Raw genomic sequence first — 14534 nt, 5'->3', positions numbered from 1 at the left:
GAAACGTATTTCAAATTTAATTATAAAATTCGCAACACGAAAATCCTACATATTGAAATATATTTGTATAGTGTCACACATATTAGTTTTCGATACCATACGCATACCAAATCCGGTTCCTGGGATGGGTATTTTCGGATAAGCAAGGGAGAGAGCAGCACTGAGGGCATATCTGACCTTAACGCCGCTCTCCTTTTCGAAACGATCGTGTGTAACAATAAAACCTGTTCGTTTCCAGGGCGTGTGTGCCGTTTCAAAAGAGAGTGAAGCGAGAATGAAAAAGAAAAAAAAAGAAACGATAGAATCCGTGTCGCGAAAATCGAAAAATTGCTTTTGAGAACTCAGCGAGTGTTCGCGGGCAATCTTCTACAATTCTTCCAATAACACGCACAGGTCCATTATATTTTCTCCGTCGCATTGAAAGTATTTTCACGAATACCGCTTTGGCATTTATTAACTCGGGGTGGGATGCTCATTCCTAGGAAGAAGAGATGCGGGTGACTTTGCATTGTTTCGACTCCGATCTATGTATATAGCAGAAAGCTAATTCAGTGGTGGAACTTATAATTATGTTCCTTCCCAAAATTGTAAAAAATTAATAAATATACAGACTGTTATATTTAATGTTTAATATTAAATAAAATATATTACACAATCTCTAGAAACATTTACAATAAAATAAATTTCAGCGATTCAATAAAAGTTTGTATATAAATCCCAGATTACATACTTTTTTATAAATCTACTTACAAGATTTTCTTCGGAGCTGAAGTTGCTCTATTAAGAAAATACGACCTAGCTTGATTTTTCATTACGATATTCATCCGTAAGATTAGTAAAATCTCAGTTAACCTAATTTGTGATAATCAATCGGACATATAAGTAAATAATGGTCACTAATAAAAATTTTCCAGAGACAATAAAAATTGAAAAGCAATAAGGACTATATGGGATTCGAAAGGTATTTTAGGTCATTAATCAGCTACTTTTATTCTCATAGCTTATTGAGGAAAAATATATGTTTTTATGGTTATTGAATACATATATTGTATATGTATGTATTATACTAATTAAACTGTATAATATTTTTATTTTCCAAATATGTATATATTTGTGCAGCAAAAAATCCTTTTAAAAATAAATACTTTAAGCTAAATTTTTAAGAGCCTGCTTTTAATTTTATAATAAATATCCCTGCCTTTAAAAATACACGTTTACTTACCGTAAGCATAACTAATTCTCTTTAAATCTATATTTGAGCTAAAAAAATTTCCATTTTCTAGAATTCTTACCTTTATTCGATTAGAAAATATTTTTTTCTGTAAATTCAGTTTATTTGCAAACAAAAAAAATTATCTATGGTAAAATTTGTATATTGCAAATAATTTATCATACTTTCAAAGATGTTCTTTCTTTTACTTAAAAAAATTCGACTTACACTGAAAAATTTGTATGTCTTAAGGTTTTTAATTAATCTAAGTCTTAAATTATTTTTGCAAAAATTTCAGTTTATTTACGATTACTTTAATATCAGTATTAACTGAAGTAACAAATCCAAAAAAAATATTATTATAGTTAACTTTTAATTCTTTAAAAAAAATGAAATATTTTTTTTTACATGTAACATAAAAAACATATTTTTTTGTATTATACCAGTTACAGCTGCACTTTATTTTAATTAGTAATAAAGTCGTAAAAAAAATGTCGCGACACAATTATTTAAACAAAATTTAAATTAAGGATATTTCACTTATATACATATACTAAATGCTATATGTTCTTAACGTACTTAAATTGGTCGCAAAGATTTTAAATATGTATATATTTTTAGAAAAGTGCAGATTTTTATATTGAATTTCCATTAAATTACATTTTATTTTTGGCAAGAAAATAATAATAATATTTCACAAATTTGTATTACTCGGCTTGTAATAAAATGTAATTATATTTAATTTCAATTCCAAATTGTAAACTTGTAGATTTTATTATTATAATTTTAAATTTTGAAGAACATAAATATTTATATATTTTTACATTATTTCTGTATATTTATGAGCTTATAAATACAGTTCTAATATAAATTGCTAATAATAATTTAAAGCCAGAATTATTTACCATATATTTATATTGAAACACAGAAAACACACGTCTGGCTGTCACAAGAACTCCCAAACAGTCAACAGTAGCGACGTGACATTTGCACATGTCATTCTGGCTGCCATTTCTATTTAACTGCGATTTTTAACTTTCTACTAACAAGTTAACGGTAAGCAAAACAGCGATGTGTTAACGACAGATTACGTGCTACTTCAATACGCAAAAAAAAATGTATATAGCCAAGTATTGAAATAATTTTATAATAAGAGGATGAAAAAATTAGTTTTAATAAATAAATAACTGTTTTAAAACTACCCTGGACAAACGCGCGTAATAGACCTAGTAAGGCATATAAATAAATATATGTATAAATATAATAATGCATAAAAATCAATGTAAGTCAATATCTAATTTATAGGTTTCAAATCCCATAGTATTTTTTATTTAAATAGTTTTTAAGAGAACATAAATACTGATCATACTAAATAAATACCGATTGATTACCACAAATTTGTTTTTCCTAGCTTTTTTATTTTCACGGTTAAATATCATTATTAAAGTTGTGCATATGATTCACAAAATTTTGTAGAAAAATTTAAGTCAGCTTATAGGGAATATTATATATGTGTTAATATTCAAATTACAACATTTGTGTATATTATCTAGAACTTAAAATTATTTTTGCGTCATTAGTCATTTTTAGAATTATTTATATTTAATTTTGAAAGAAACTGTATGTTTAAAAACCGTAGTTTTATATAATTAAATTTTAAAAGTATAATTACTTACACTGAACTATTTGTACTTAAAAATGGGTTCCGTGAGTAGCGTCACGTACGTATTTGTAAATTAACAATGGAAAGTCTTACATAGATTAGCTATAATGTTGTTTTGCTAGACATGGTAGAGTTAATAATAAATATATCGATAGGATTGCGGCAAATATTTAAAATAACCGTGTTTAATGATTTTTTTTTTGTAAGCTTAGAAAAAGTGCTCATGTACGATACAATAATCAATAAATATTTTTTTCTGTTTACACCAATAACGTTATGAACAGACATTATGTTACACAAAGGAATCTTAAAGTTAAAAGAAAAAATCTGTAACGTCCGATAACTGTATAAAACTATTGTAGTATCATAAGATTGACCCATTTCAAGATCAACGCGCTTTGGTTGCTGAAAAGAGATCAGACATTAAATGGCTTTGAACTCAATAAATTATACACAGGCTTGGCAAATGCATTGATGACATTTGTGATTATTTTGCATAATAAATTATTAGTTTAGTGCATTCCAAAATAAAGTTTTTGATAATTATTTTCCAAAAATCCTTTTAAGTTCCGCCACTGATCTAATGCTATGCCTTCTTTGTTGGATTGTCTTGCCGAAATTCTTCTTCTTCAGGCGGTGGTGGCAGAAAATGTGAGTGTTTGCTTCGAGCGCTCAAGATTTGGCGAAAGGGTGAACTTTATTCAGTTATAAAACTAATAATGTCAGCTTGCTTTTGAATACAAACGACGCGCAACCGCGCAGCTCGAAATCAATCCGGATTGGTGTCTACAGGGTGGTTAAAGAATTTTGCGACAAAACGCGAAAAACATAAACGAGTATTCTTATTTTTTCCGTTGTCGAAATTGCTTTGTATTTTTTTAATTCCTTGAAACTTAAATTTAAGCGCCTATTACGAACAGTATTCGAAAATATACAAAGCTATAAAAATATAATTTAGGGCAAAACTTGCTTCATCCATGTTTAAAATATATTGTTCTTGTATATTTAAAAAAAATTAAAAAATCCTAATGGTTAGTACGGAAATAATTATTTTTTACTCTAAATTCTGCCAGAAAATTGTAGAAAGCTTTTTATATGTATTTTTTAATTTAATAAATGGCAATTAAGCAAAAAATAGTGTTTTTAAATTTTTCATTGCGAATACAGTAAGTAAAAAACTTTGTTTAAAAGCTAATGATAATGATTTTGGATGTTAAACTACTTTTTTTTATTTCATATACATCCGATCCGAAGTAGAAACTTATATTTAATTAGGATTTTAATCGATAATCTCATATTGGAATATTCTAATTTTGTTATATATGTAATATTTATTTAATTATTAATACCATTTAATTAAAAAAAAAACATTTTCAATTTATAAAAAAAAAGGTTTGTAAAAAAATTATTAAAACATATTATGAAAAATATCTTATTAATGTTGTGGGTCTCGATTTTTTCGACCACAAGCTAGGAGGCACTCTGACGTGGCAAGAGCAATTTTTCTGGCGACCACGATGGGAATACGACGACAAGCGGTGCCTCATCCACCGAATTTCATATTTAAATGTCATATCTGATTCATATAATTTAATAACTTTGTAACTATTACACATATACTTAAATAAATAAAAACTACTGCAGCGACTAAATCACCACCCGTAACCAACCATCTACAAAAAGTAATAAATTATTTTTTTTACAAAAAAAATAATTATATCGAAGGTAAATATATTTGGACCAAAACCTCAAGTCATATTTTCTTTGCAAGTAGGCCTTCAAATGGGTCGCTAGTTATTATTCTTGAAGTTGTCGGTATATCTCGAGCGCGTGTCCTGGATGCATAACATAATAATGGTGATGAATGACAAAAAGCAAGGCCGAAATCTTAGGTTAAATAATTCCTTTCAACAAGCTATTGGTCCATGCGGCAATGAGTAGTGAAGTCGAATGTGTGTAGTCTGGTTTTGGGACCGCATTATATACACGGTCTTGCAAGTACGCCGTAACTTCATTACGTACTTTAGTAGGGATCAGAAAATTGCGACGTACGTCTCGACAACCACTAGGGTCGTGGAACTTAAGACGCACTAGGTGATCCTTTTCATTATTAAGAATAGAATAAATAAATAAAAACATTAAAGTAAAAATAAAAACAAATGTAATCTGATAATATTGCAAAATAATTATATATAATTCTAGTAAATAAATAAATATTTAAGCAAAATTTTATTATAATATAATAATAAATCACAAGTATTACTGTAAATATATAACAAAATACAATGAATGATATTTTTGACTAATATATACATTATTAAGAAAATGTATATGAATATAAAAAAGTGTGTAACAATATTTCATATGCTCAAGCAAGCAGAAAAAACTATATTTGACATAAGTATTACTTGAAACAAAACATTATATTTGTATCTCTAACTCTAATTTATATAAATATTAATTACGATTTTTTTTATTGTATATATGTATAAATACTATTTCATCTTTATTGATATTATTTACAGAATAGGTAAGTCTACAAAATATTGTAAGAAATTAAGTGGGTTTTCTAATTGAAATAAAAGCTTTTTATATTATCCTCAATATTTACTTTTAATAAGAACTTGTTATATAAGATTGGTAATACTATTATGTATATAGAATTTTAATTTTATTAAAAAGTATTTAAATATGTTTTAAAACAAATAAAATAATAGTTTTTGTAATTTTTTGTTATAGGTACGTTTTTTGCAACTACCCTGTTCATTTCCACTTCTGCGGCAATAAGGTAAGTTAACTAAGCTAATGACTTGAGCACTCATTACTATTATATAAATAGCTGTACCCTATTATTTTTTAAATTTAAAATAATAAAAACATATTACAAACATATATTTTATATACTATTATTACAATCGAAAATCTCGTGCCGTTAAGGTTATGAAAACCCTTCTCCAGCTTTAGCAATACTCGAAATACCTTCTTATTTGACTCCACCTCCAGGGTCTCTTCATGTGTTCTTATAATAAATTCAGGGGTGTCGATGGAATCCATAAATATCTAAGGGTCCCTCGATAACTACGTCGGCATTTTCTACTGCCTTCACAATACGTAATAATTATTTCACGATACCCATAAAGAATAATCTGCATCCCTCTGCTTTTAATGAGATTATGCGGTATATATTAAATTCATATGCCATAATAAGAAAAATTCAACAGAACATTCACACAGAACGATTTGGGTCACAGCATTAATCTGATAAATAAACGGACGTTAAAATAAAGAATTGCCTCCGGAATTATGCGGATGCGCTTTTGCGAAAGATAACCGAAATTAATCCCGTGCAGAAATTTCACTGCAAATGGAAATTAACGGCAATAATAATACTTAACACGTACTGGGATATCATTGTACGATATCAGTATATTTACAAAATTTATAATACATTTGGAATTTATAAAAGGCACCATGCATATTTTCATAACATTTTATCAAACTTTAGAACATTAAAACTAGCTCTTCGATTAAGGCTTAAACCAATGATACTTTAAATAATTATACTGCTAAGTCAAATCTATTCAAATATTTTTACAAGCGTTTTTATCTTGCAAGATATTAAAAAATGCCCTAAATAAAGTTTGTAGCTTTATTTATAAATTAACTAGAGAAATCCATTAACCTCACTTAAACTTTTCCTAATCAAATATTCTTATTAGTATATTTTATGAAAATTATTAAATAATTTTTTTAATCAGAATTAAGATATCTACATAGAGTACGAACCTGAAATACAAAATAATTAAATCATATAAAAATTTTTAAAGTTCTTAATAATAATAATAAATTAGAATAAAGAATTTTATCGAATTTGGATTATAATAAATGGAAATACAATCTTATTTCATGACTTATTTTTTTAAATTAGATAAAAAATAAATCAAATAGAATAACTAGGTATCTAAATACATAACTTAAATTGTTAATTAATATTGTAATATCTATTGATAGTGCAATGCAAATATTTTTCTTATTTAAATGGCAAGAATAATAAAATATATATTTACAATTTTTTTTTATAGTTCATGGGTTGTTTTTAAATGAGTCAATAATACAAATAATGGTTTATAAAAAAATATATGGGTAATGATAAAAAATATCTATAACCAGATCAATGGCTCTTTGCCAAGGAACTGGACATAAAATAATAGTTTATGTTGTATTCAGTTTCCACAGTATTAAAAACACAACGATTATTTGTCGATAGGGGCAGATAAATATTTATGTAGCAAAAATTCGCTAGCAAAATCCAATGTGTCATTTTTTTGCAAAATGGCGACAAGTATAAAAATTTAAACACAAGTAACTCAGTAGGTTTGTATTTTACCAAAAAATCGCTATACATATATACGCAAACTTAAGCACTTGTAGCTCAGTAGGTTTAAATAATAACAGAAAGATCGCTACATATGAAACGTTTAAAAGCCTAAGCTTTATCTAAATAAAATATAAAAAAAATAGTTTTTTGCTTCAAAACAAGCGATGTATCAGTTCGATCGGACCCCCCCCCATACGAGCAATTTCGAGACTGTCAAAAGAGTTAACGCTCTTAACTGCTTGGTTTTGAAGATTTAAAATTAAATTTTTAGTATCGTATAGAACTACTGAGCACCCCCTATACGTTCCGTATGAAATAAAAAAAAAATTACAAAATGGCGGCCAATCTTTTTTTTTTACAAACTTTGCAAAATGAAATCTTACTGAAAAATGTCGTATGCAAAAAGTGTTCAGAAGCTTAAATTGCATTAAAAAAAATCGAGTCTTAATGTTTTTTAAGTAATAAAAAATATACTAAATATTAAATTTAAATTCTGTATACCATACAATATAGTTTAATTAAATATGAGTGATCATTTATAATGATGATTAAAGCATTTTAAACGATTTATATTTATATCAGAGAAGCATTTAATGTATATTTATATTTAACTAACATTAATTTTTAATTTATTTATTTTTGCCCCAACAACCAAAAATGTGTATTTTCCTCCTCCACGAATTTACCCAGGCTTTTCCGATCCTGGGACAAAGTTCTGTAGTTTTTGACTCTAGCATCTTTCGTTACATCATCCAACCTCTGAAGGCGTCTGGTTTATTATCCAGCAGTTGTCCCAGGTGTTGGATGGAGTCCATTCAAGCAAAGTGGCCCACCCGCCGAAGCCTTCCATCGCGAATGAAGGTGTATTGTACAATTCTTAATTGTTTATAATACGCCACTCATTGCTTCTTATCATGGCTCCATATAGTATATTGCAGAGCACCTTCCTCTCTAGTATATTGCAGAGGTCGTAACCAGCATGTATCACTCTGCTCTGTACCTCAGCGGTGAACGGACGCATCCGCGCCTGCTCTCGCTGCCGTTCAAAGCTCCGACCCCCCACCCGCGACCATTTGCAACAACTACGACGCCAGAGATATTGCCGGCGCGATGAAGAAGACGCTTACGCGCAAGCGTGCGGTGGGTACGTTAAAAGCGTACCTATCGCCATCAGCAGAACAAGAATGGCAGATGCCAAAGAAAACTGCCCGACCTTCTACTGACGCCAGCCTGTTGCCGACTTCAAGTCATAACAGGTATGACAAACTCCCCGAAGTTGCCGGGAGTAAACACGCAAGAGTGCCACCTGTCATCATGGAGGTGGTTGGCACACATCTCCAGACCATCGACCTCATCAAGTCGATGACCAAATCAGGTAATTTTACCCTCCGCTACACCGGAAGAGGTAATGTTTCCATCCAGTGTGCGACGCTTGAACTACGAGCGACCCTGATGGATGGTTTGAAGGGCCGCCGTGCCTTTCACACCTTCACTGCCGACGAAGACAAGACAGTTAAATCTGTCTTGAGGGGGCTTCCTGAGGTTCCCGTTGAAGAAATCGCTGCTGATTTGGAGCGGCAAGGATTAAGCGTCGTCAAAGTAACGGCGATGAACACCAAGGCAGAGACCTCCTCGCGGCTCTACCTGACGCAATTTTCCGCTGAGACGACAGTGACGTCCATAAGAAGCATCCGGTACGTTTGCTTCACTAAGGCCACGCTTGAAAAATACAAGCGTAATAAGTCGCACGCGACTCAATGTTTCAGATGCCAGCAGTATGGCCACGCTGCGAGGAACTGCCAACGAGACCCCAGATGCGTGAAATGCACAGGAAACCACGCCACTTCCGAATGCACTAAAAAAGACCGAGAGACGCCAGCAACCTGCACTGGATGCAGCGGAAGTCACCCGGCCAACTACAAGGACTGTCCTCGCAGGACAGAATATCTCCTGCAGATGAAGAAGAGGCAGCAAAAGCCACATACCGCCGTACTGACCGCACCCAAGCCAACGTTCGCTCTGGAACAGAGTCAGTTTCCTGCCCTTCGGCCAACGAAACCAGCAGTGAAAAAACCGACTATCGTCCCGGAAGCCACCCCAATTAAGACGCAACAACGCCCCCAAGCGCGACAGTCTGAGAAGCCCTCATCCGAAGTCATGTCTACTGATGAGCTTCGCAGGATGCTGACTATCCTCCAGGAAATCCGAACTAAGGCCGGAAAGTGCGCTAGCAAAATTGAAATTGCTTTGATGATGGTCGAGTATCTCGATGACCTCTTCTAAAGAAGACATTCAACTCATGACGTGGAATTCCCGTGGGATCCGTAATAAAGCCGGAGAGCTGGAGCTGTTAATCAGTGAGTACAAACTTGATATTGTCGTAGTCACCGAAACTTATCTAAAACCACATGTTAACGTATATTTACCTAACTTTGCCTGCATTCGGAGGGACCGACCCTCAAGGCCAGGCGGAGGGGTCGCGATATTTGTTAAAAAATCGATAAAACACGCACGTATAAACACTAACACTAATAATCTAGAAACCGTCGCGATTCAAATTATTCATAAAAATAAAATAATAATAATTGCTGCGGGGTATAATTCGCCTAGTGACGAACTGCTCCGAAGTGATCTAGATTCGATATTTTCTCTAGGAGACTCGGTCATTCTGACTGGGGACTTCAATGCCCGTCATATGCATTGGGGCTGTTCTGGGGCAAATCGATCTGGAGCGTCACTTTTTAACTACTTGAGCGACTCTGACACGATTGTTAACTTTCCAAATTCACCGTCGCATTACCCTTCCAATCACATGACGCCGTCAATTCTGGATATTGCTTTGGTTAAGGGTAACTTAAATACGTCAGAAATGTATTGCGTTCAGGCATTGTCTTCTGACCATCTTCCAGTGTTATTCTCGCTGGAGGGTTCAGCGGAGGTAGTCTCTGAAACGCTTTTTGACTATTTAAAAGCTGACTGGAAAAAGTTTAAAGATATAGTCGAGTCTCGTTTGCAAGATGAGCGACAGAATTATACTCCGCATAACATTAAACAAATTGACGATGATATCAGTTATTTAACATCCGTTATCGAAGAAGCCAAAATATCATCAATACCGACGCGTAAAAATCATAATAATAAAAATCAACTTACTCCACAACTTATCGAAATAATAAAAATCAAAAATAAACTAAGAAAACAGTGGCAAAATAATAAATCTCCGCGACTTAAATCTGTAATAAACCGCGTAACTAGTTATATTCGCGATAAAATTCAGCAAATAAAAAACGAATCGTGGACGCGTAAACTAAAAAATCTAAACCCGGCAGATAATTCCTTATGGAAAATAACTAAATCACTTAAATATAAACATTCGGAAATACCCCCATTAAAAAATGGAAACACCATCGCATGCACGAACAAGGATAAGGCAGAAAATTTAGCCAGCGCTTTCTCCACATCTTATTCGCTTACTGTAAATTACTTAGATTCAAAAATAGACAACAAAGTCGCTCGTGCGATACGAAATATTAATTCATCTAGCGTAGATATTAGTTTAGTGAACAAAGTTGGTTTATCAGAAGTTAATAACATCATAAAAAATTTAAAGAATAGAAAAAGTCCCGGTATAGATAAATTAGATAACGTTACGATAAAACAACTTCCAAGAATTAGCATCAATTATCTAACAAATATTTTTAATGCCTGCTTATCTTTCGGGTACTTTCCCGCTATTTGGAAAACCGCAAAGATCCACCCAATTAGAAAGCCAGGAAAGGATAACACTATCGCAATTAATTATCGTCCAATAAGCTTATTACCGTCATTCAGTAAACTATTTGAAAAAATAATTTTATCACGTTTAAAGGGATCTTTGGGGAATAAAATTATCAATGAACAGTTTGGCTTCCGCGAAAACCACTCTACGACTCATCAGCTCAATAGGTTAACAGAGCACATCTCTGCTAATTTTAACATGAAAAAATCAACGGGACTCTTATTGTTAGATGTGGAAAAAGCGTTTGATACTGTGTGGCATGATGGGTTGATTTACAAACTCCACAAATATAAAACCCCTAACTATCTGCTACACTTGTTACGCTCCTACCTTGATCGTCGAAGTTATGTTGTTTCAGTAAATAATGAACAATCGATACCGCGTAATATCCCAGCTGGTGTTCCTCAGGGGAGTTTACTTGGACCGTTCCTTTTCATTTTGTACACAAATGATATACCTATTTTAAAAAATACTTGTCTTTCAATGTATGCCGATGATACGGCGATAATGAGTAGCTCTTACGGTCTTAAGCCTATTTCAATAAAATTGCAAAAATCCTTAACTCTCTTAAGTAATTATTTCAAAAAGTGGAAAATAAAAATAAATCAGGACAAAACGGAGGCTATAATTTTTACAACTCGAAGACAACCTTTGCCCCCGACTATTATAAGCGAGCAGGGAAAATGTATAGAATGGAAGGCGAGCGTTAAGTACCTCGGAATTCACCTGGACTCCAAGCTTAAATTTAATAAACATATAACCGAACTTAAATCTAAAGGGCTCGCAGCCATTGCGGCGTTAAAACCAATTTTTAATCGAAAAAGTGCGCTAAATACTAAAAATAAAATTCTATTATACAAGCAATTAATCAGACCGGCAATGACTTACGCCTGCCCAGTGTGGAGTAATACGTGTAATACTAACTTTTCTAAGCTACAAGTTGTTCAAAATAAAGCTATAAAAATAATTTATAATACACCTTTTTATACTAACCTCAAAAAACTTCATAATAAATATTTAATTCCAACTATTAAAGAACATGTTCACCACCATACTAATGATTATTATAAAAAAATACCGCGAAATCATACTAACCCGTTAATCTCAAGAATCGGTGATTACGACAAAAACAAACTCAAATTTAAATATAAACACAAAATGCCAAAGCACATCTTGCTCTGACGCATAAATTTTATCTATTAATTTAACAGCTCCAGGTCTACGAGTTTTATATTAAAAATATATATTTATAATTTAAATTTTTTTTTTTTTTTTTGTTAAAGGTGTTTATGTACTTTGACCTAAACTTAACGTATTTTATGTTCTTTTATTATTCTTATTTTTGTAATTCCTCTTAATTTAGCTAATCAATCGTAAATTGTGATAATGGTAATTAACCAGCAACCAATGAAATGTAAATATATATGTTTATAAAAATGTATTATTTAATTATGTAATAAACGATAATTAAAAAAAAAAAAAACCAGCATGTATTTTGTTTTAACCTCATTAATATTTAGGCATATGTTTCTAGCTGATGATTTAATGGCGTTAAAGGCTTCTATTATTGCCCGTTTTAATCTTTCAGCTATGTTAATATCATCTGCATAGGCGAAGACTTAAACTGATTTATTTTATATACTACCAGCTATATAAAATTTGGCATCTTTTCATGGCAATATGCTAGAGCGTCACCCTGTCGGAGACCGTTAGTCCATTTTTTAAATTCCCTCTTTTATTTATTTGAGATTATTGTTTTTTCTTTCAGTTGCATACAAAATAATATTTTTATTGTTTTTTTATAAGCTAATTGTGTACATATATTTGTTAAAAAATTTTTATCATTATTTTACATATATTTGTTACAAATTTTTTGACTATATTCGTGAAGGCGTTTGCTTTGTCAAAATACGTTTAATATTGTGAAAATATACATGCATTAGTATTATATATTATATATAATATTATATTTATTATTGACACCAAAAATAAAATATGTTCTATTTATAGTTTACATATGATTAAATATAAAAATTAAAATTTAACCACAGCTCAATAGTACTAAAATAAATAATTAAAAAAAAGGTATTTCAACAGAATTTATAGAAATTTTTAATAAATAGTATATTTCACTTTTTATTTCAATGTATAATTATAATTTAAAGACTATAATAATAATACACAAACATTTTATTGATATTTATGTATTATAAATTATATTTTCTGATATATAAAAATATATTATGTTTTACTACTAATCAAGTTTTCGTTATAGCTTCTCTCATTTCATACAATTTTATTTTTTAAAGCCTAGACTCTTATTTAAAATCTCTTCCTATTTTATAAAATTGGCTTATTTAACAAATACCTTAAAATAAATTAAATATTTAAGTTTTACTTAAATAACGGTATGTAATACATACAAAACTTTAATTAATTAAAACAAAATTTGAATTTAAATACAATTACACGTACAGCCATAAATTTTAACCGCCCCAGCGTTCGACGAATCATTTATTATAATGTTCAACGTTAAAAGCATGTTGCGTAGTTTGAATTTTGAAATATAGTTAAATGTTACTACTACAAAATAATAATAACACCGATATTAAATTCTGGACAAAATTTGCACTCCGTATATAACTTTTATGTTGTAAAAGTGAAACAATTGTACATAATATAAACAGTTACCAACAGCTGACACCTTTGCCATACTTTATATCAAAATTTCAAGCATACAATTAAAACGAGATTTTAACTGCTTTCTAAATAAATAAATGTATACGAGGTCTGATTTTTCTGCCTTTACCTCAACTTCTAACTCTATAAAAGCGATACCATAATTTTTTACACTACATTGTACAATTAACGTGAAGCGGCATTTGTTAAAAATTGTACCTTTACATAGATGTATTATAATACCCGAATACGAATGAACGCCCTCCTTTGTGCGCAACTTCCCCTGAAAACCCGCTCCATAAATCATTTCGCTAACTTTTCGTGCAATTTTTTCGTGATCCGATTTTTTTAAAACGGTCGATATTCAAATCTGCGCACTTTCTGAAAATTTCCGGTGTTTCGGCGATAATTTTTTTTTAAACGGCCGTTTTTCATATATCATCCGGAGTGTTGCCGTATATCAAGCGTCGGGAACGTGCTTAATTTTGAATACATATATGTGTGTATATAAAAGTTGATGTATGTAGTTCTGCCTGGTGGCAGTGGCGTGGTTGGTTCTATTACACGGAAGTTTAATTTCGGCTCACGGAGTTAATGGATCCATTTTCGTAAAACATCCACTATTTCTGCATAACCGTATGTGTAATTATATGTAATCATTCTAGGCAAATCGGTAAACTTATGCACCACATGTACTTATGTAGAGTAGCGGGATATACTTTTAATATTATTAAAAATAAATTAATTTCAATAGAATTGATCATAACAAACACCCACAAAAATTTAAGTAACTCATTGCTTACAAATTTATTTATTTTGAGATCAT

General features: G+C 31.0%; 1 protein-coding gene across 1 annotated transcript; it reads left to right on the top strand.

Moving 5' to 3' along the window:
- The first annotated feature begins 8260 nt into the window (after positions 1-8260).
- LOC148226246 (uncharacterized) lies at positions 8261-10566 on the top strand. The gene is made up of 2 exons (XM_088203956.1): positions 8261-8945; positions 9018-10566. The coding sequence occupies exons 1-2, from the start codon at positions 8362-8364 to the stop codon at positions 9532-9534; spliced, it is 1101 nt and encodes a 366-aa protein (XP_088060082.1). The 5' UTR covers positions 8261-8361; the 3' UTR covers positions 9535-10566.
- Positions 10567-14534: the final 3968 nt, after the last annotated feature.

The sequence above is a fragment of the Plectrocnemia conspersa genome, unplaced genomic scaffold (genome assembly GCF_051122295.1).
Source record: "Plectrocnemia conspersa isolate PC_06_02 unplaced genomic scaffold, ASM5112229v1 ptg000014l, whole genome shotgun sequence".
NCBI classification, from domain to species: domain Eukaryota; kingdom Metazoa; phylum Arthropoda; class Insecta; order Trichoptera; family Polycentropodidae; genus Plectrocnemia; species Plectrocnemia conspersa.
This window is presented reverse-complemented; position numbering and strand designations above follow the sequence as displayed.